The following is a 23,518-nucleotide window of genomic DNA, read 5'->3' on the forward strand; positions in this document are numbered from 1 at the left end:
TTGCTTTAAGTAACTCACAGTGGGGTCCTAGAACTTTATATATATGGCAGAGGCAGGCTCACAGCCCAGAGCCAACCCCTTGAATGTCTAACCAGCTAGTTCTGTAGCTGGGGTCAGTTTATAACATAGCATTAACAGGTTATGTTAAATTATGTGACTAATATTTTTGACCCCAGTTACTGATTTTGGTAAGGTTTCTTGTATTTCCAAAGCGTTAACTTTCACAGAAACAGCTTTTGTTTCCCTTTTTTTTTTTTTTTTTTTAAGATTCTATTTATTTATTCATGAAAGACAGAGAGAATGAGAGAGAGACAGAGACACAGGCAGAGGGAGAAGCAGGCTCCCTGTGGAGACCCTGATGCAGAAGTTGATCCTGGGACCCTGGGATCACAATCTGAGCCAAAGGCAGACACTCAATCACTGAGACACCCAGGTGTCACCAGAAACAACTTTTCTGTTTGAACTTTTATTTTAATAGGTTTATTAATATTTTCTTATGTAACAGGAATCATAACTGCCTGGAACAAATAAAATTTGCTCTCCATAAGCACACTGTTTGATAAGAGCAGACATGCTGGGCCACACTACATAGGTCAGAGGGGAGATCAATTAGGAGAGCTTCTGTTCTTTATACCACAGAGTTCCAAAACAATCCTGAGCATTGGAATAATGGAGAAGCGTGGTCCTTAAAAATAATTACTCAGTAGGTTAGTACTTTCCAAATAAAATTCTTTATATATGTAAGCTGAAGAATGTAAAGAATAATGATTATCTCATAGTGAATTTTCCCTTAATCCTGGCATGTTCTGGGTATCTGTTCAGAAGAATGTTCTCACTTTTCATGCCCTTTGCTCACTCATCTTTACCACATGTAATTCCTACCCTGACTCCACCTAGTCTTTCATTTCCCAATCTGTGTATCTGGTCCAGATATCTTTGTTACATTCCAAACCAACTTGGATACTTTAGAATCCAAGAAAAACTCCTGTCTTTTCTGATCTTAGCATATTCTCCCAACCAGAAAACTGTATATCCTCCTTTATTCCTCTTCTTCCTCACCACCTGCACCCAGTCAGTCCACAAGATGTGTCTCCTAAAGCTTCTCAATAGGTCTTGAATTTCTTCCTATCCCAGGGTTTCTTAGAGGCGGCACCATTGGCATCTGGGGGTGAATGGTTCTTCCCTGGCCCTCCCCAGTTATGACAGAAACACCCCCGTTGAGAACCACTGTTCCAAGCTCATGCTAGTTCCTTAGTTCAAGCCTGCATCACTGCAGTAGTTTCATCAGGGTACCCCCACCTTCAAGTTGTCTCCAGCCCTCCGTGCCTCTTTTATATCAACCTCTGTATGTTACACAAGCATGATCCTCCTAACCCGTGAATCTATTCCCATCACGTTCCCTACATAAAATTCTGGCTTTCTGGATCACCGAAACTCTTAGGATTGTGCATAGTACCCTTTGCAATCTTGTGTCTTTTTTTCTTCCACCCTGGCCCCGACTACAGGTGCCAGTCCTCTGACCTAGAAGGTCCTTTCTCTGTTGCCTCTGTTCTCACATTGGCTCTTTCCTAGGTGCTCGTAGCACTCAGCTGAGGTGATCCTTTCAGGTTGCAGTAAATATTTGTTGTATTCCTCTTTTATATTCTCACAGAATCTGTGAGCATTTAACACAACACACTGTTGCCACCCATATGTTTGTTATTCCTGGTAGTCTCTGAGCTCAGTGGGGCCAGCAGCTAATGCTGTTTACCTCCCACAGAGCCTGGCAATCAGTGGCTCTTGAGTGACTGTTCTGTGTATGAGTGCATTGTTGCAAAATTTGTAAGTGGAAACAAGTAATGTTAAGATGCCACAGTAGATGACAAAGTGGCATTTATGTTGGTAAATTTCTAACATTACCATGGTTTTGACCTTAGCCTTGTGGGCCTGGAAAAATAATTTTATCTGTAAACTGAGAGTGCATCAACCCCTGGGGGACGATTTCACCCCAACCGTGCTGACATAAGACCGGCATGTCAGTATACTCCTAAAGAACGAGAATGGTCTCTGCCAGCTATAATGGAATACCGAAAAGCTACACTGGAAGTTAAATTATCATGAAGATAATTGTCTACATTCTGTGAAATCACAACTGGGATAACTGTTAATTTAGAAACCTCTTTAAGGGCAGTCTGAAGTATTGTAATATTCCTCAGGTTAGGGAAAGCTAGTGAGCTTTTTAAGGGAACTATCTGCATGTGTCCTTTGGGAAAGGCTGTGATTTGGCAAAGTGTAGAGGAGTGCCTGTGTATCCTGTTCTTCAGTTTTTCATGGTGACCCTTAAACACATGTATGTGTGATTTATTTTAAAATCTGTGTGTGAGTATACATATTCGTGCACTGATGCAGGCAGTTAGCAAAGGGAATCTTAATTTCATCTGGAAGTATAAACAGGTTAAAGTACTAAAATGAAAGACCTGCAGATTTTTCCTTCCTGTGTAGGGAAACACCCAGTTCTTCCCTGTGTGTCTCTTTTATTCCTCATACAAAACACTCACACTTCTGACACATCTGGTCACCAAATGTGGGCTTTTTTTCCTTCACAACAAGCAATTCTCTGTGACACCAGCTGGGTGCCCTGTAGTTTAACCACTTCCCATACTGTCTAGCTGGAGATAGTGTAAGATACCACAGATTAAGGGTTCAGTCTCACAGAACCCCCACCCCTCTACTTCAGACACTAGTCACAGATGGTCACCTGTGCTTCTGACCAGCTGTACGTCTATAGGCTGCAGATTGGAAGTTCTAACAACTCCCTCTTTGGGTTTGATTGCTAGAGTGGCTCACAGAACTTAGGGAAACACTTAGGTTTACCATTTTATTCAAGGATACAGATGAACACCCAGATGGAAGAGATATGTAGAGCAGAGTATCTGGGAAGGGATGTGGAACTTCCATGCTCTCTGTCCAGGGGTTGCCACTGTCCCAGCACCGCCACATATCCACCATCCCAGTAGCTCTCTGAACTCCATGCTTTGGGGATTTGATGGAGGCTTCATCATGTAGGCATTACCAGTCATTCAATTTTTAAGCCCTTCTCCCTTCTCAAGAGAATTGTGGTGCAGGGCTGAAAATTCCAAGCTTCTAATCACCGCTTGGTCTTTTTGGTGATGAGCCCTTGTCCAGTAGCCACCCAGAAGCCCACTTACAGTTGTCTCATTAGAACAAAAGATGCTCCTGTCACCCAGGAAATTATGAGTTTCAGGATCCCTGTGTCAGGGGCCAGAGTCAGAGGCATAATATCTGAATAAAAGGTGCTGCTCCTAGTGTTCTTACCACTTAGGAAGTTAGAAGGATTTCAGGAACTTTGTGCCAGAGACCAGTATGTATTTTTTCTATTATCTCACAAGTCCCAAAGGAGATTCTTATAAAGTATAATGAGTCCTGTCAAATTTTAAAGTATTTTAAAGCTGAATATTTTTTGAAACATGAGAGGTTTTGTATAAAAGGTAGATAAGTGACACATTATCTCACACCGAGACCTTGTTATAGTTGTAAAAATAGAAAAAGGGTCTAAAACAATGACAATGGCAAGGAGGGAACCCTCCCTGTTCATCAGGGAACAACACAATGTAACAAGTTTTTCAGATGGGGTAGCTGGATAAGTTTTACAAAAAAAAAAAAAAAAAACCAATGAGAATAGAGCCGGTTGACCTGCAATAACCCTGGACGATGACTGGCTATGTGATGGACTTGGAATAATCCTGGAATAAGAGTGACTGTATAGGAAAGATAGACATTGAAGATTTATGTATAAATCAACAAGTCGAACCTCATGTGACCAAGTAACCAAGATGCCTACCTTGGGCCCGTTCTAGTCCATGCTCAGGTAAAGACCAAAGTTTAATTTAGTGGATAAAGTGAATGGGAAAGAAAATTTATCAGTCTGCTTGAAAAATGAGCCAGCAGTGACTGTCCTCCTACCCAACCTGCATTCCTGCACCCTCGATACATCCCTACTCAGCCTATTCAACTTTTTGCTGAGGTTTGAGTGCCAGCTCTTTTGTTTTGAACAGTTGCATGCCATGTTTCTTTAAGTGGGCAGTTTCGTATAGCTACCACAAGCTTTTTCCTAGTTAATGTGTAAGGTATCTTTTCCTGTATCTTAAATCTTTTCTGTATCTTTGTTTTAGATCTGTCTTATCAACAGCATAGTTATATTTTGTTTTCCAATCTAACAATCACTGTCTCTTAACTGGAATTTTAGAGCCTTAAGGATATAAATGGTTTAAATTTACTTGTCCCAGATTTAGCAAGTGGGGCCCCCTTCTCCTGTGTCTGTCTGATATATCTCTGTCGTGTTTGAACACCTCCTTTCTGGCATAATCAGGTGGACCCGGCTCTTCTTGTACTTTCTCTGCTAGGCCCTCAGATCAGCCATTTTTTCCCCACGGGTTCCTGGTTCTTTTTTAATATAGAATGGTATATAGAAATGTTAGATTAATTACACTTGTAGAAGTGAAATATGCACAGAGTATTTGTCGAAGTATCTGTAATAGACTATAAAAAATACACAACTGTAATACAGGTTATCTTTGGGTGGTAAAATTTACAGATGCTTAACTGTACATTCACTGCTATGCTGGGCATTATTGTGGACTCACAAGAAACTGAACATGTGATCCTTTACTCATGTAGCTTGTAATTCTAGTTTAAAAAAATGCAGATTACATGAAAAATAATCAGGGAGCCATGCAAATGGTACATTTAATGAATTTTTTTTTCATTTAATGAATTTTTAAACTAGGGTATATTAAGAGGGTGAGCAGTAGGGCTGGAAATTTGGATGGATTATATTAAAACTTGATTTCAGCAAGGTTTTGGAGCATGGCTAAAGCTTGAGTTAGAGAGTTGGAGCTTTCTAGGTGGAATACAACATGAGTAGAGGTACAGTATGACCGGACTATGTAAGAATCATTGGAGTTTTTATTTAGACATAATAAGACAATATTGCTGGAAGCTCTTAAAGTAATGGAGCAGGAGCATCATATACTTTAGAGCTCCTGGACAAACTGCTATGAGGCTCTGCATGTTTATAAAAAGGCTTCAAAGGCTTTGCGATGGTCTAACACAGCAGGTGCTCAATAAATGGTAGTTATCGTTTTTACTAGTACTAATAAAACTAACAGGAAGTTAAGCTTGACAGAATAGTTTGATGGTAAGCCATTGTTGTCTTCTGAAAAGAGTACTAACATATATTCATAGCCATTTTTTTCTAGTAGTTTATGTTGGGTAAAAAAGAGGAAAGGAAGAAAAACGTTTTAACTCTTAGTATGTTCCACAGAGAGATTAGCCTTTTGGGAAGAAAAGCTGTCCTGTTGTTACTCTTATTTCCTGTGATTAGCACATTGTATGAGGGGTAAGGATGGTGAGTTAGGTATAGTTAACCCAATGAAAGGTAAAGAAAAGATTGTTTAGATTAGTACTGGAGCATAACTGTTGAATGATTGGGTTGCCTGGATGAGGCTGATGATGGAGGCAAAATGTGAGAGATTGAAAGATTGGAGACTTTGGTTTGAGTCAGATGGTAGGTAGTACCTTGGATATATGGAATGAAATCATAGTAAAGGGGGAGTATCATTTTAAACAGTTGTGATTGCTCTCGTTTACCTAATGCCTTCTATATGCTAGGTGTATTGGATGTTACCTCGGATTAAAGTCAAATTATATGGAGCAGAGCTAGTGACTTGTCCAATGGCACAGTTAGTAACTGTTAGAGCTGGGATATGAGCTGTGCACTTAAAAAGCGAGCTCTGGTGTCACCTCTTCCTTTCAGCAAGCCTTGCCTATAACTTCCACTATCCCTACACACTCTCTAGACCTAGGCTAGCTTGAGGGCCCTTGATAGCCAGTTTGTAGCTGCAGTTGTGCATTTATTTAAGGAATTATAATTACAGTATACCTCTGGAACTTAAGGACTTCACATCCTCTGATCCACTTGCTCCTTCAGTAACTTAAGAATTACAGGTGTAAGGCTCACGGTGTGGAGAATCACATTGCAATCCTGGTATACCAGAGGGTCTCAGCCCCCATAAGTGTAAGCCCAGCACTCGAATGTGGGGTGAAGTGCTGGGCTTACTGGGCCAGAGTTTCAGGGGTCTGGACACATGCCCTTGGCAGATGTAAAGGTTCTGCTCTTTTCCTTTTTATGTTTGTTTCATCTACGACACATCTTATAATTCAACTTGGAGTTCTAACACAGCAACTAGTGCAAGTTTATATTTAAGTAATTCATTCATAATATCTTTAAACCGTAGGTCCTCTGCTGTACCACTTTGAAAATTTGGCAAATGAACTTTCCATAGAATTGAGCTATGAAGATATAAAAAATGTCGTTCTGCAGTATGGATTCCAGGTAGAGGTAAGGATGGAATGAAGTACTGCCACATTCTAACTTCCAGTGCTCTTAAACAGGAATAGTAATAATATGACAGTTCCTGACTTCACCTCTTTGTTCTCATCCATAAAGTAGAAATAATACTTAGCTTTTTGAATTATTAGGATTTGGCAGAATGTGTATGTAAATGGAAAACTGCAATCCCTGGTGTAATCAATCACCTTTTGGTACATGGTAGCTTACAATTATCACAAGATCAGCCCTTGCAGACTGATAGTTATAAGTAGACTGGCTTCTGGAAGAGTGGACGGAGGTGGAAGGGCAATGATATTGTCCACTGTATTCCTGCAGGTGTTTCTGTAGTGCTCATTTTTTTAATCATGTGATTATAAGGTTTTATGATATTTTGACTTGTGTTTTAGTTGTGTTTATTTAGAACCATTCCATTCATTTGAAAAATAAACATATTTGTTTTTAAATATGAAGAGAAGCAATATATCAGAGTCATGTAGAGCTCTTATTAGTGATGTGACCATGAGCAATCTGTTCTTTGTAAAGTGGGATTACTAATAATGCCAATCTAAAGGGGATATTTGTATGTAATGAATGAACTAGTAAAAAGTATGTTTAAAATAGCATCTGTCACAGGTACTCAGTATTTGTGTTATCATGGTCATCATCATCATTATGATTATTGTTTGCATTCCAGGTGGAAAAAGAATCTGTCTTGTCAACATATACTGTGAATGATCTCTCCATGATGAAATACTACTATGAATGTGTCTTGTTTGTGGTCCGTAAACCACAGTAACGTTCTCAAGCAGTATCAGCAGGAAAAAAAGTTTGATAAGAGCAAATGCTGAAATAAACAACTCAAAATCAACTATATCCCGATGACAGGACACAACCTCAAATCAGTGGTGCCTTCTTATTCCTAACAAAATTTAGAAATAGCATCTATTTTCTTAATATGTCTATCGCTTTTTCAGAAATATACTATGCCATGCATATTTGTACTACAAAAGTAAAAATGGAGGAAATGTCTTCAAGTATACTTTTTCCTTGAAGCCCAGAATTGTCTTTCAGTAGAAAAAAACTAAACTTTTATCTCCAGTGGTCTTCACGAAGCTGTCTATTGCAAGTCTGCCATTCTAATGACTACTAGTATTGAAGTCCCCAAAAATATCTGTTTTGTGTGCATTGCACATGTTATTTTTAGAAGAGTCTGAGGATCCTCTCACATTCAGCATCTGGAATTGGGACTTTTGTTTGCTCTGGACCTAAGCAATCCATACATGTGTGTCTATCCTTTTATCATTCAAATTATTTTCTTTTCTAGCTCAGCTGAACTTAGAGAAGCATCAGACATTTCATTTTTATGAAATGCTAAATTTAATAAGATCACAGGCCAGTCAAATGCATTCAAGCATTCAAGTAACTGAAAAATTAGTCTTTGGGGTACACTAAACTGAACATTATTTGAAAGCATACTCATCATGAATCACTCTGAAATGTATGAGATCTCAACACTTTTAGGTGAGGCACAAAAAGCCTTTATTCAAGGTACTTCTCGGAAAATGGGGAAATAAGAATAAGATCTGCCCATTTGAAATGTATGATTTTAAACTAGAAGTGAATACAGTCTGTCAGTGAATGTTTACAATAATGTCTTTTCTTTAAATTACCTGGATCACAAAAGCAAGCACTTTTTTTTCATTAACCTGTCATGATGGTATTAACCGTGGGGAAATTTTGAATATGAAATTCAGGGATGAATTACTGCCCATGGTCTGTGTCTTCAATATTGTAAGCAGCAGCCATTGATGTAATTTCAGATTAACACCAATTTTGTTCCCTGATAGCTGGAGTTAAAACAGTATATGCTGCTTTAAATTTCTACCTCTAGCAGATTTTTTTTCTATTGGAGGGAGTTTTCCTTTGTATTTTTTTATGTTTATTATTTTGTTTCCAGTAGCTTGGAAAGCAGAGATGACTAATTTAATGTTTTAACCTTTTCTTGGGAAAAGGAAGTATTCTTGTTGGATATTTTCACAGGTGATTATGATGGCATTAAATGACCTCTGTGGCAATTTGAATTAATTATATAAACTTAATCTCAATAATGTGCTATAGGATTAATGTCCTGTTCTAATAGGAAGACTTACTTGTGAATCTTTAGGCCTTTTTTGTCAGTTATGTTGGGGGAGTCTGCGCAATTTGGCTTCTTACTAGTAGGAGCTTTGCTGTGTAAGGGAGCTCTTGTGGCCTTTGCTCCTGTTATGCAGTTAAAGGTCTCCATGAAGATTATCTGAATTGGCTAAATTTGTAGTGTTTTGAGTTACAAAAACAAACAAAAATCTATTTCTTTTTTGTGTATCCCCCACCCCCATAGTGTTCAGTTAGAATTCTCATTAACTCCCACGTGAACGAATTTGAAATTAATTGGTGGGGAGGGGGAGAAAACCCAAAATTTGTTTTTAAGAAAAAAAAAGCTTAAAAGGATCCTAAGTATTTAAAAAATTCATTGAAAGGAAAGGAATGCATGCTATTTTTGAGTCATGTAGAAAGGCTTTTTATTCACTGACTAGTATTCACTTTTTTACTTGTATCATAACAAATGATATTGTTTTTCTCATAAAGGCAAAAATACGTTGATAGCAGGGAGTTGGCTTTATTACTTAAAATTTTGGCTATCAGGTTTTATTCTTTAATAATGTTACTTATATTTCTAAATTATACCTTACATTTTAGTTAATACTGAAATTGGCCACTTCATTTGTTTTTAATTTCTCATATCATGACTACTGTTTTTCAAATGTTCTACACAAATTTGCATCACTTTTTTTCTTTTTGCTTTTGTAGTTAATATATTCTGAACTTGAAAATTGTGGTATCAATCAATAATAGAAGTGTCACTGGAGGATTTTTTATATTATGTGTAGTCCTAGCTACTAAAGTATGTAAGCCTTAAAGTTTTTTGTTCTTTTTCCTTATATTAGCTCTATATACAAATGTTTTCATTCATTTTCATAAAGCAGGAGGAGATAGGTCATTGTTCTTGCTTCTGCTTCCCCCCAACCCCCACCCCCGCCCTTTTCCATATTCTGAAGCGGTGCAGGTTAGGGTATTTTAATCAAGCGAGCAAGACGGGAAATGTAAAATATAAAGAGAAGCTGTCTAAATCACAGTATAAAATTATGAAGTTTGGGAACTGTAAAATGTACTGTATTTATATGTAATTCTCATTCTAAAAGTTGCCACAAAGGCTGAATTGGAAGCTTCATGTCTGCATGAAATTTCCTATATTTTTAATGTGTATGATGGACTTAATTTTTCTTGAATATTAAAGTCTGCCAATTGCTATGAAACAGTATTTGCTTGGTTGTTTCCATCTAAGTAGTAGTAACAGTGGATGTGGGAATTTTATTTTATTTTTTATTTTTTAAAAGATTTTATTTATTTATTCATAGAGACACACACAGAGAGAGAGGAAGAGGCAAAGATACAGGCAAAGTGAGAAGCAGGCTCCATGCAGGGAGCCTGACATGGGACTCGATCCCTGGTCCTGAGGATCACACCCCGGGCTGCAGGCGGCGCCCAACCGCTGCGCCACTGGGGCTGCCTGGATGTGGGGATTTTAATTCAATGAACACATACTTTTAAATCCTTACACGAGCCTATTCTTATATGCTTCTAGAAAGTCAATAAGAGTACTTGGTCTTTTGAGTATGTCAGGTCTTACACTAATTAATCTTGATCTTTGGTTTTGTCAAATAATTGAAAAATAATAGGAAATAAAAGGAAACCAGTACAAGAGAGTTCCAGGACCAGCCATTAGTAGCACAAACTACTGGACTTGCTACTTACTCTGGGTTTGTTTTCCTGAACTATTTGATCTCAGGCAAGATGGTTGTAAGTGTGTTTCCTCATCTGTAAGAGGATTGATACCACCTGTTTCAAAGGGTTTTATGAGGTCATGTGCTATTATGTGCAATATTATGTGAAAGCACCTGAGTAGACAATGTAATTTCCATCTATGTTGACTGCTGTATAGTGATAAAAAAAAAAAAGATGAAGATTAGTAACAGGACCTTAGTTTTAATGTTATGGTTAAAAAAAAAAAATTCAGTGGAATCCTGGGGGGAAAAATCAAAGATGACAAGTATGTATGGATGGATTCTTGCATATTTAAAGTTTGGTGGGAATTGTAAAGAAATGAAATAGTAGGTAGTGGGAGAGAAGGCACAAGCAAAACTTAATGGAGGGGCCACTCACTTTTAGAAACATGCTAGCATCTGCCTCTTATATGTTTGATTATTTCTCTTCAATAGATACATAGAAGTAGAATCATTCAGCCAGTGTGTGTGTGCATTTTCATTCAAGTTGCCTTTCAAAAAAATGAACAATTTACACGCCACACTGTTTTGGAGTAACTCTGCATCTATTCTCTGGCCAATACTGGATTTTGCTAAACTTGTCATTTCTGTCCATATAATAGGAAAAAGTATCTAATTTTAATATTCATTTCCTTATTAGGTTGAGCAATTTATGTAAGTGTAATGCTCAGAAAAAGGTATCTTTAGTCTGCCAGTCAGTAGGTTTTCAGCTGGCATACCAGACAGGTCATTGGCAACAATCCAAAGTTAGTAAAAATGTATGATACTGAACAACTGCAACCCCTTGGGCGCTCCTAGGTTTCAACTTAAAGAACCAGGGATCTAGGCCCAGGAATTCAGAGAATGTGAGTCCAGAGCCCCCATTAAACCAGCGGCTTTGCTGTAGGTGGTAAACTGGGGCATGAAGTTTACCCCTAAAGGAATAGCTGCCATTTTCTCGTAGCACCAAAAAGCTGCCTAGGGCCAGGCCAGCTACATTCCTGAATATGCTATTTGACTTGGAAGGCTTGTTGGGTCCTTGTCGCTGCTTTACTCATCAAGTTCAAACTGACCCGCCTCCAAAGGAGAATGTCAAACCAAAGAGGCATTCAGTCTCAAAAGCACAGTCACAGATTAATAGTTTCCCTGTTTTGTACAAAGGTGTCTTTGGTGATTGTCAGGCAGTTGATCCTACTGTCAAGTACCTGGCTGTGTGGCCTGTGAGAATTTAGGCAGCCAGCCATTAAGTCTTTGAAGCTGTGGTTTCTCCCTCCTGGAGTTCAATACCATTTCTGCTGGCCCGCCCAGGAAGGGACAGTCCATGCAGTAGTCCTTGAATGTGACTTACTGGAAGGAAAAGTGCAGGCAAATAATATGTCAGATCCATTGTACATGTTTTGAATTGGCCCAAAGCGCCTCAGTGAGAGGTTATTTTCGAGGTGTCTGACTCCTTGGTAAATAAAAAAATAAAAACTGTGATTTTTTTTTTTTTTTCCCCAGGCCTAAACATAGGTAATTACAAAGGCTTTACCTGGCTGGCTCATGGAACAAAGCTGGCCTCCCTGTACCAGACCTGCTGCATAGCTAAGGTGCTGCAGTCTCTAGTGGGACTTATAATCAAGGGCTCAGGCTCTTGGTCATAGCTTCAGTCCTAGCCCTGTGCCTCCATTCAGAGCCGCTTTATCAGAGGCTCTGGGGGAAGCCTTCCTCAGGCGCCTCTGCTGAGACCTGCTTAGAGGAAGGAGAGGGGTTAGCATGAAGGCACATTTCTGCACCTTGACTTGGTGCTTTTCCCATGCAGGCCCTCCTCCTCTTTCACCCCATCCCCCCAGGTCTACAAGCCTGCAGGAGTTTTTCTGGAAATCCACCATGATGTCTGCAGATCCACCTGCCCCTTGACTGGGGTGGTGGTGGTCTGTGGTCCATAGGAGACAGTGGAGCAGGGAGGAACCTATGGTTTGTCCAGTAGAGCCTCTTGCTTTTACTGTTTAAGTGATCAGAGGTTGCACCTGTTATTTTCATTTTGGCTCCTTATATCAACCTGCTATCCCAACACTTGGCAAATCAGCTCTCCTGGCTCAGGTGAGCCCCTAAAAATTTCCGCTTCCTTCCCACTGTGAGCGCTGTCCAAAACTATCATTTGAATTCTTGTCTTTTTCCTCTATAGGATCATAGACCAAGAAGTTTAACAAGTACATCAGGAGCCACACCACAGCCACAACAGACCAAGTGACCCCAGCTGGGAGGCAGGGCAGGCTGGTCCGTTGAGACAGTGGGAGGAAGTGGTAGGAAGCTAACCCAATTTTCTCCATTGACCTCTGGCTCCTGAGTTTATGTGCCTGAGCACTGCTGCCACTTCCTCCCCGTGCTTGCAGCATCCAGTGAGTGCCCAGCCCCCAGGGCCCTTTACTTTCTGCTCATGCACATGCCATTGTGCTCTCCGGCCCACAGTCTTCTAGCTTTGGCCACTCTGGCACCCAGAGCCCCAACTTCACTGCCAGCCATGTTTAGTGGTGGCAAGACTGTGCACTAATAGGCAAGGCTTTTTCCTCACTTTCCAGTGGCCAACTACACTCACTTCTACCAAATGGACTTCTATTTTCAGATCACCCAAAGCTCTATATTGAATAGCAGATTCCTCATTGCTGACATTAATCTCAGTTGAGGGCACTATTTAGCTGTAAGAATTCAACTTCTTACAATATATTCCAATTCCTTTCTCACATCATTCATGCTATTGTCACACATTTTACTTTAATATGCATAATAAACCCCAGAAAACATTGTTACTATTTTTGCTATAACTGAATTCTTTTAAAGCAATAAAAATATATTTTTTGTGTTTTATAGTTTCTGGTGTGTGGTGTTTCTAAAATATCTCCACAAATTTCTCCCTTTGCTATAGTTTCATTCTTCTCCCTCTTAAGGTGTGGGCTGTAGTGACTCACTTCTAATACATAGATGGAGGTAGAAACGTGTGATTTACACCAGCCCCCATCAGCAGCAGCTATACTGTATGTAATACTTTAAGCCAGGAGGACTTCCAGCCTCCTGATCTGCTCCAAGTCTTTCTCTTGAGCACCCAGTGGAAAGCCATGAGAAAAACCAAATCTTGTGAGTGCAAACATCCCCTGTGTCTGAGACTTCCACTATTCCAAACTGATCTGGTAACCCACAATTGCCAAGAATGTAAAATTTTTTGCAGGTCATAAAAGTCATTGTACCTTCCATTTTTCTCTCAAGTCACTTAAATTAAGAGAGACAAAAAAGACATGTCATGAGGGCATTCACCTAACTGGAGAATCCCATGTGATGAAGAAACAGTTATACGTGTACAATGAGCTTGGAAGTGGGTCCCCCAGCTCCAGGCAAGCCCGCTGATGAAGCCCCAGCCAACATCTTGACCGCAACCACATGAGCAACCCTAGTCAGACCCTTTAAGTCTGAGCTGATGTTGAATTCCTGACCCACAGACAGAAAATGGGTCAGGTTTGTTCATTTAAGCCGCTGAGTTTTGGTGTAATTTATGACAAAACACTTATCATTTCTTTGTGTGCATCCAAGTTTCCATCTGGTAGCAAGCCTGCACCTTAAGAACTTCCCTTAACATTTCTCGTATCTGGTCTGCTAGCAATGCATTCTCTTAGATTTTGTCTGACAAATCCTTTATCTTAAATTTTATTTTGTAAAAGACTTGCTGAATACAAAATTCTGGGTTGACTTTTATTCATTAAAGATGTCACCATTATTTAGATGAGTACTCTGCTATAATCCTTACTTTTGTCTCTCTGAATGTTTTTCTTTTTAAACTGGCTGCTTTCAAGTAGTCTCTCTTCAGTTTTCAGTAGTTTGACTATGACATGTCTACGCATGTGTTTGGTTATCCTTTTTGCTGTAACTGTGGCTGATGTTATTACTTCAGAAAAATCTTATCTCTTCAAATATTCCTTCTGCCCTATTCTATCTTTCTAGGACTTCTATTGAATGTACATTAGATGGCTTGTTATTGTCCATGATTCCTGGATGCTCTGTTTGGAGGTTGCTTTTTATTTATTTTACTATTTTAATTTTCCTGTTTCCTTATCTTCAAGTTCCTTGAATCATTCCTCATCTGTGTCCATTCTAATAATGAGCTGGTTAAGAATTTTCATCTGTTATGCTTTTTAATTTCAAGCATTTCCATTTATCTTTATAATTTAATTTCCAACTCTGCTAAAATTCCCTGTGCATCAATGCATGTTGCTCAACTTTTCCACCATATCCTTTAATATATTACAGGAATTTGATTGATAAAAGATTGATAATCCCAATATCCTGTTCACTGGAGTCTACTTCTGTTAATTGCTTCATCTCTTGATGTTTTTGTTTGCTTTCTCCTATTGCTTTTTCCCTGAGTCTTTAAGTATTGAATTCTATCTGTTGTGTAGAAAAACAACAAGCAAACAGAGATAAACAATATAGTATTTATGCCTGGGTATAAATATATGCCTGGGATGCTGAGTCATCTTGCAAGAAATTGAGCTGGGGGACACCTGGGTGGCTCAGCGGTTGAGTGTCTGCCTTCAGCTCAGGCATGATTCTGGGGTCCTGGGATAGAGTCCCAGGATCAATTCCTGCATTGGGCTCCCCGCAGGGTGCGTGCTTCTCCTTCTGCCTATATCTTGTCTCTCCCTCTGTCTCTCATGAATGAATAAATCTTTTTTAAAAAATAAACTGTACAGTATGTAAGATGGGAAAATATTTTTAAAAGTTGAGTTGGGCTTGCATTTTATCTACAGTGCATCATGGGCTTCAACTTCTGCTAGCAGTAACTTGTTACCTTGTGCTTAGAGTAGAGGACACAATGCCAGAGGGTTTTTCACAGCATTGTTGCACACTCTCCAGCATTCAGCTGTGTCTGCGTGCCTGTGCCACAGAGGCATTCTTGCTACACGCTCCTACCTCTGCCCCAAGAGTAGACTACTCTGTTCCTTGTGAGTCGGTGCTAGGTTCATGATAGAGAAAATGGGAATTCATGTTTTCTTAGTGTAGCCTCTGTCTTAGGCAGGCTCTGTCACCCAGGCCTCATAGTGGGGTTTTCTCAGCATTCCCTATGTATTTGCGGTTGGTTTTAAGTAGGAATTTCCTTTTGCTTCTACTTTTCCTCCAAGGATCTTTGCCCTTGTCCTGGGAATAAGGTTTTCCTACCCCTCCCCTGAGGCAGAAGAGTTTTGCTTCCACTCCTTCCCACAAAGAAACAATGTCTGTCCCTTCCAGTCTCCTGCTCTACCTCGTCTTTGTCTTGCACAATAGAAGGCTATGAAAAAAATCTTATGAATGTAAACATCCTTTGGGTAAGAGACCCAGCTATTCCAAACTGAGATGCTAATCCACAATTGCCAAGAAAGAAAATCTTTTGCAGATTTCTTAGCTTATAAAAAAAATAGCCACTTTGGGGATCCCTGGGTGGCTCAGTGGCTTAGTGCCGCCTTCGACCCAGTGAGTGATCCTGGAGTCCCAGGGTTGAGTCCTATGTCAGGCTCCCTGCATGGAGCCTGCTTCTCCCTCTGCCTGTGTCTCTGCCTCTCTCTCTGTCTCTCGTGAATAAATAAAATCTTTATTTTTTAATTTTTTTTTATTGGAGTTCAGTTTGCCAACATACAGCATAACACCCAGTGCTCATCCCATCAAGTGTCCCCCTCAGTGCCCATCACCAAATAAAATCTTAAAAAAAAAAAAAATAGCCATTTTGAACACAGAACTCCTACATCAAAATCAAAGGACAATTTATAACTTATAGCAATAACATTAGCCAGAGTATTAATTTTGTACAGTACCCTGAGACCCAAATCTCACAAAATGACACAAGAGAACGCTAGGTGATACCTGCACAAGCACTGAGTTGCATTACAGGAGAACTTGGAGCTTAGGAAGCCTTACTCTTTTATGATGGGCACATAGTAAGTGTGACTGACTTTTTGCCCTAGGAGAAGATACTATGCTAGATAGTAAATAAACCTACCCTTTGTTCCAGAAGGAGACACTGCCTCTATATTCCAGGCCTGTTGACTGTACACATATCCTTGAAAAGATAATCTAGAATAAAGTGACCCAGTACCTCTGCTTGCAAAATATGCTGAAATGCAGAAACTTGTAACCCACACAAAATACCAGTGTCACGAGATAATGAGATGGCCCAAAGATGTGTCCCATATGCCCTCTACCCATGTTTCCTAATATCCCACCCCACTGATTTGTGATAACATTCTTGTCCCAGGAACATTTTATGCAATACCAAAAGAATGCACATACAAATGTGTATATGTACTTGTATATAACATACATTATTATATATCTTCTCTGCTCTTTCATGTTTTTGGCTTATATATACTATTGTGAACCTTATTTTTTGACTAAATATGTTTTGCCAATTGTTCTATATCCATACACATAAATTCCTTTAATAAAATCTGTATGTCTCCATGTATAATACACACACAATGCTAACAATGCTAACACACACAATGCTAACAATGCTAACACACAATGCACACACAATGTAAAAGATTGTTTACAACCTTTTGCTATTCAGCATTACATTACAGTGAATAGTCCAGCACATCCTCAGTAGACACATTGACACATCTGCGTAATATCTGAAGGTGGGCAGTGCATTTTAAAATTTTCATAGATGTTGTCAGATAGCTCTCTTAAAAGGTTACATTTTAAAACAAGGAGAGTGTCTGTTTCTCAATATCTTCACCAACACAGTCTATTAAACATTTTCATGATGGCCAAGGTGATGTTGGAAATTGCATTAAAATTTTTTGCAACTTACAATGTCTTTGTTTTTTTGTTTTGTTTTGTTTGTCTGTTTTGCTCTTTATTATCACGGGCCGCCTGGGAAGGAAGAAACAGTGTGGAGAAACACAGAATAGGTCAGTATCTTAGCCTCACTATTCAGCGTGGTCTTCACTTTTTCATTCACCCCACAAACATTTATTGGGAACTTGCACTGTGTCAAGAAAAAAGCTTGTTCTTGGTTAGAAGTTATTGTTTCTCCCCCCAGAGCTTACACAGCAGAGGAAAGGTGTCAAACAAGTCATTACCTCATTGTAAGAACTGAAATCCCCATTATAAAGTTATAAAGGACAGGTGCAGGGTACTCTGAGCAGTAGGGAGGTGCTGACTTAGAGAAGAATGCCTTAAAGAAATGGTATTTGAGCTGAGACCTGAAGGAAGAACAGAACTTACCAAACACATGTACGGATATAACTAAAGATCTCTATTTCATTTTTAACTGTTCCTGCTATACCCTAATTTACTTGTACCCTAATCAGTACAAAGAGGAAAACTGGCATTTTTCCAGTCTGGAATAAAATTTATACATTTTTCTTTATACTGGCTGAATTCTTATAGAATAACATCAGGTATGTCATAGTCAGTGGTTTGAATATTACAAGGTTGATGAATTGTTTGTCTTATACATTGATGCTAGCTACATATTAATAGATATGAATATATATATATATATATATATATATAATGAATAAGTACAATTTCCTACAAGAAACAAGGAAACAGGCATATCTCAAAGTTAAAAGTTATATAACCTTGAAGTCAAAGTAAAATCTTACAGATAGGCATTGTCTGCTTCCAGTCAAGATGGAATAAGGGACCACATTTACCCTCTCACCTAAAACAACCAAAAACCTGGGCACAATGTGTAAAATAACTGCCAACAAAGGAGACTGATAAATGAGAGAGAGAAACAAGGTGAGCCCTACTCTCTCTCACTTTGAGTCTCCAGGATATGGCACTGGGTGGGGACACCTACACAAAACCTGGCATTGTGCCTGAACTGAGGACATGGAGTTGTTGACAGTCCAGGAAAACCAAGGCAGCTAGAGTCCGCAGGACAGAGTAACTGAGAGGAGGAAACCACACACAGAGCACTCTGGAGATCAGAGCAGAGCACCCTCCTCCACCCCCGCCTCCTCTGGCCAAGAATACTGACCTACAGAGTACTGATCAGTGCATGTGGTTGAGGGAACTACCCAAGGGTAGAGGAAGAAGCACCAACAAGCAAAACTTATAATACCTGGTATCCAATAAAAAATTACCATGTATGCAGACACAGAACAAAATAACACCTATAGAGAGGAGAAAGAATGATCAATGGAAACCAACCCAGAACTGATACAGATGTGAGACTTAGCAGAGAAGGACATTAAAACAGAGAACATAACTGTTCCATGTGTTCAAAAAGTTATACAGAGATGTATTATAAACCAACCTTGAACTTCTGAAGATAAGTCTGGGATGAAAAATACAGTGTATGAGATTAACAGCAGAAAAGGCATGAGAGAAGAAAAGTAAATCATAGCAGTAGAAATTAGCCAAAACACTAAGAGAAAAAAGGCCACATTGACTTTCTTGGTGTCCCAAGTTCAAGTCAGACATGCTCTTGCTTTAGCACATTTGCACTTCTTACTACCTTCACCTATAACCACTCACCATTAAAATTCAACTCACCCCTAATTTTCCTCAGGTCGCTGCTCAAAAGTCTTATCTGAGAGACCCTTCTTGACCACCTAATATAACCTCTGCCAACCTTATTCTGCTTTGTTGTTTCTCAGCACTTGACAGATGTACTTTTTTACTGTCTGTTTCTCTCAATATAAGCTTCAGTGTGGGAATCATGAGACAGGGATTTTTGTTTTGTTTATTGTTGCAACTCTTGAATTTTCCCTGGTCCTTAGCATACACTATATTTCAAAGAATAAATTAATGAGGTTATGAAGGGGTACAGTTCTATTCCTGATAGGAGTACCTGGTTAGATGAATGATGGGATATAGGAGACACAAGAATGGACTATGAGATACTTGTGAAACATCCAAGCGAAAATGATGAATAGTCATTTGTTCAACAAATATGTACCGAGCACCTGATCCATGCTGGGCACTGTTCTAGGTGCTTGAGTGAAAAAACAAAGAACCTTACCCTCAAGGAGCTTACTTTCTAGAGAAGGACACAATAATAATAATAAGTGAATCATGTAACAGATCGGAAGGTGATATGTGCTCCAGAAAAAAAAAAAAAAATCAGGCAAAGGCAATCTCAAGAGTCTTGGGCAATGCTGAGTGAGTTGCGACTCACTGAGAAGTTGACAGCAGTCCGATCCTCTGGGGTGAGGTTCATCAGCAAGCTAGCAATATTTGCCAAGGAGTTCTGAGGATTAAATGAGATATGTAAAAGGTCTGGCAAATACATAGTCGCTAAAAAAAAAAAAAATGTTTAAAACCACTTCCCCACCCAAACTGCTGTAGGGCTTTAATCAGTCTGAAACAGGCAAATTTTAAGATAAGCAGAATGTTTCTGAGTGTGCATCCAAGAGAAAAATTTCCTCTTTGTTGCTTTGCTGTTACTAGTGAGTTCTGAGTCATTATCCGTGAGAAGTACTGGGGAAAGAAATCAGAGAGCTGTTTAAACAAAATTATAGGATAGGGAGAAGATCCTATTGGACTAATATGAAAATGTACCTGGACGGGGTGAGGATGGGAGTGAAGGGCTACAGGATTTCTGCTTGAAGTGGTACTTTAAGTGTTAACTTTAAACTGTGAAACATTAAAGATGTATATATTGTGATCCTTAGAGCAACAACTGAAAATTCATGCAAAGTGGTATTTAATAGATTAAAATTAAATTCAAAATGATACTAAATTAATCCAAAAGAGGTCTAGGAAGAAGGTTTAGAGTCAAGAAAGGGAAGAGACAGCAAGTAAAGAGTAAAAGAATAGACCAAAATCCAGTCATATCTATAATTTATATCAAGTGCTAAAGCACTAAACATTCTAATTAAAATACAGAAATGGTCAGAATGTCAGGAAAACATGATCCAACTATACATGATGTCTGACTCCAAGAGAAACATTAACTATAAAGACAGATAAAGTAAATGGATGGGAAAAAAGATGTACTATGCAAATGGTAAGCCAAAGGGGGCTGGAGCTGCAATGATATCAGACATAGAAGACTTCAAAATAAAGAACATTACCAGAGATAAAGAGGAATTTTTCAAAAGAACAAAGGGCTAATACATAATAGACATAACAATTGTAATATGTGTGTGCCTAATAAAGGTGCTTCAAAATACACAAAAACTGACAGAACTAAAAGGAGAAACAAAAATTGACTGTCGTTGTTGGATATTTTAACACCTATTTCTTAGCAATTCATAGAACATTTAGGCAAAAAACAACAAAACAAAACAACCCAAATCTGTAAAGACATGTAATATCTGAGAAACACAACCAACCACCTTGACCTAAGTGATATTGATAGAGCACTCTGCTGAATACTCGCAGGATATTATGTTCTTTCCAAGAACACATATTCCATGTTCCATGATAATTCATATGCTGGATCATAAAATAAATCTTAACAAATGTAAAAGGATTAAAATCACATACAAAATGAATTAAATGGAAAGGAATTAAACTAGAAATCAAAAGAAAGATATCTAGGAAAACCTCCAATACTTGGAAGGTCAACACAAATAGTACAGAGGTAAAAAAAATAAATTAGGGAATGTAATGTACAGCATAGGGAATATAGTCAATAATTCTGTACTAACTTCATATGGTGACAGATGGTAACCGCAATTATCACGAGGATCATTTCATAATGTATAAAAATATTGAATCAATATGACATACACCTGAAAATAGGAAACAGCATGTCAATTACACTTCAGTTAAACCAAAACTCATGAACGAGTATGCTTGCAGCACACTATTTCTCACTGCAAAAATCTGAAAAATCTCAAATGTTTATCAATAGAATGGATTCATATGATGGTATACCATACTAAGTATAAATTAATGAAATACAATTATATGCACAAAAATATAAAATAAGGAAAACAGTAAAGCAAGCAGCTCAATATTTTAAGTGGACAAAAGATTTGAACATTTTACACAGATACAGACAGCAAAAAAATCTATCATTAGTCAACATCATTAGTCACTAGGGAAATGTAAATTAAAACTATAATAAGGACCATGAGATACCTAGTTAGAAAGATTAAAAATAAACTCTGATCATACCAATTGTTGGAGAGCATGCGTAGGAACTGGAACTCTCATACACTGCTGATGGGAATGTAAAATGGTATAACCACATTTGGCGATCTGCTAGCAAGTTAAACATACACCCACCACATGGTCCAGCCATTATTCTCCGAGGTATTTTACCCAGGAGAAAAGAAAGCCTATGTCCATAAAGCCTTACACACAAATGTGCTCAGCAGCTTTATCTGTATAGCCCCAGACTGGAAGCAACCTACATGTCCATCAACAGATGAATGGAGAAACAAGTTGTGATAAAGCCACACAATGGAGAAGTACTGGGTAATAAAAAGGAAAGAACATGTGATAGCTGAATGAATCTCAATAGAACTGTGAAGGAAGCCAAACAATAACAGTATATATGATTCTGTTTATACAAAACTCTAGAAAATGCAAATTAATCTATAATGACAGAAAGTAAAGCGGTGGTTAGTATATATGATTCCGTTTACACAAAACTCTAGAAAATGCAAATTAATCTGTAATGACAGAAAGTAAAGCGGTGGTTAGTATATATGATTCCATTTATACAAAACTCTAGAAAATGCAAATTAATCTATAATGACAGAAAGTAAAGCGATGGTTAGTATATTATTTCATTTATACAAAACTCTAGAAAATGCAAATTAATCTATAAGGACAGAAAGTAAAGCGGTGGTTACATTTGCCAGGAAGGAGCCAGGGGTGGAGGGAGGAATTACAAAAGGGCAAATGGAAACTTCTGGGGGGGTGATGGGTATGTGTATTATTGTAACTGTGGCTATGGTTTCTTAAGATCTTATTTATTTATTAGAGAGAGAGAGAGAGAGAGATTGCACATGAATGGGGGAGAGGGACAAGCAGACTTCTTACTGGACCATAAGTGCAACATGGGGCTCGATCCCACGACCTGAGCAGAAGTCAGATGCTTCACCTGGGCCACCCAGCCCCGACCCCGCTGTACCTATTGTTTCACAGGAATATACATATGTCAGAATTCAGCAAACTAAACACTTTAAATATATGCATTTTATTTTATGTCAATCAGGGCTCCATAAAGTGTAGAAAACACACACACACACACACACACACACACCAGCAAAACCAAAAAAGTCACTTAGAAACACAGACAGCAAAATTACAAAGTAAAGCAAAGGGATGGCTGATTCAAAATACAAAATAATTGTATTTTGAATCAGCCATCCCTTTGTATAGCATTTACCTGGAGTATAATTGTATAGCAATTACCTGGAGTGGAGGAAAGGGAGGAAGGCAGGCACCAGTTGGGAGAAGCATGTGGGAACGCTCTCATGTTCTGGTCCAAGTAATACTCTATATGCGAAACTGGATGCTGGGTATCTTACTACCATTCCTTTATCTACATATATATATATATATATATATTTTTTTTAATTTTATTTATTTTGAGGGGGGTGGGGTGGGGAAAGGAGAAGCAGGCTCCTCCGCTAAGAAGGGAGCGGGACGCGGGCCTCCATCCCAGGATCCTGGAATCCTACCCTGAGCCTCCCAGGTGCCCACCAGCCACGTGTGTTCCACACAACCTTTCTCTACACAGGATGGAGTTCACAATTTAGAAAAACAAAGAGAATCTGTGGTGAGGACCACAGAGGAGCGGACCTCCATTAGCTAAACTGCACACCTTTTACCATTATTGGGAGGCACAACCCTCAAAACCGTTCAAATAAAATGTAGATCTTCCACATCTGATCTGTGTGACCTGTTCGTGGGGGACTGAGGAGTCCCCAACTTCAAAGAAGGAATGGAAAGATCAGACGGAAGAGCTGGTGTCTCCCACCCTAACTTGGCGCCGACCAAGTACTGGGTTGCCTATCTTCTCGCGACCTCGAGGCTCAGGGGCCAAGGGGCAAGTGACAGGTTAAGCATTGACCACCTACGAGAACAGTTACCTGCCTTGCACTTCCTCTAGAAGATCCTGCAGCTCAGCTCCCTTGCTCATCTTGGTCGACTTGGCTACTACCTTTACCAACCGGAAGATACACGCTATATAGTAAAGTCACTGCGCTCATCCCCCTCTCTTCGCTTAGTAGCAACAAATTCCGCCCGGGGGGGGGGGGGGAGGGGGAGGGGGCGGGGGGGGCGGGGGGAAGGTCTTGGAATCTCACTTCGCATCATCGGAAGAAGGGAACTCCGTGCGCTT

The 23,518-nt window shown here is 39.1% G+C and overlaps 1 protein-coding gene and 2 long non-coding RNA genes across 6 annotated transcripts in view; 1 reads left to right on the top strand and 2 right to left on the bottom strand.

Annotated features, from left to right (window-relative positions):
- CARNMT1 (carnosine N-methyltransferase 1) overlaps nt 1-9,744 on the top strand; it is a 41,342-nt gene extending 31,598 nt beyond the window's left edge. For all 4 annotated transcript variants that reach the window (XM_025423288.3, XM_025423290.3, XM_025423291.3 and 1 more), the window contains 2 exons: nt 6,297-6,400; nt 7,086-9,744. In XM_025423288.3, coding sequence (XP_025279073.1) covers nt 6,297-6,400; nt 7,086-7,187 — 206 coding nt within the window. In that variant the 3' untranslated portion in view covers nt 7,188-9,744. The remainder of the gene's footprint in view (nt 1-6,296; nt 6,401-7,085) is intronic.
- The window catches only part of LOC112644710 (uncharacterized), a 32,228-nt gene that overhangs the window by 8,080 nt on the left and 630 nt on the right, over nt 1-23,518 (bottom strand). The window lies entirely within an intron of this gene.
- LOC125752186 (uncharacterized) lies at nt 15,847-23,430 on the bottom strand. Its single transcript, XR_007401050.1, has 2 exons — nt 20,868-23,430; nt 15,847-17,130 (listed from the first exon to the last, which is right to left on the bottom strand). It is a non-coding gene; the product is annotated as an uncharacterized LOC125752186 (long non-coding RNA).

Source organism: Canis lupus, chromosome 1 (assembly GCF_003254725.2).
Source record: "Canis lupus dingo isolate Sandy chromosome 1, ASM325472v2, whole genome shotgun sequence".
NCBI classification, from domain to species: domain Eukaryota; kingdom Metazoa; phylum Chordata; class Mammalia; order Carnivora; family Canidae; genus Canis; species Canis lupus.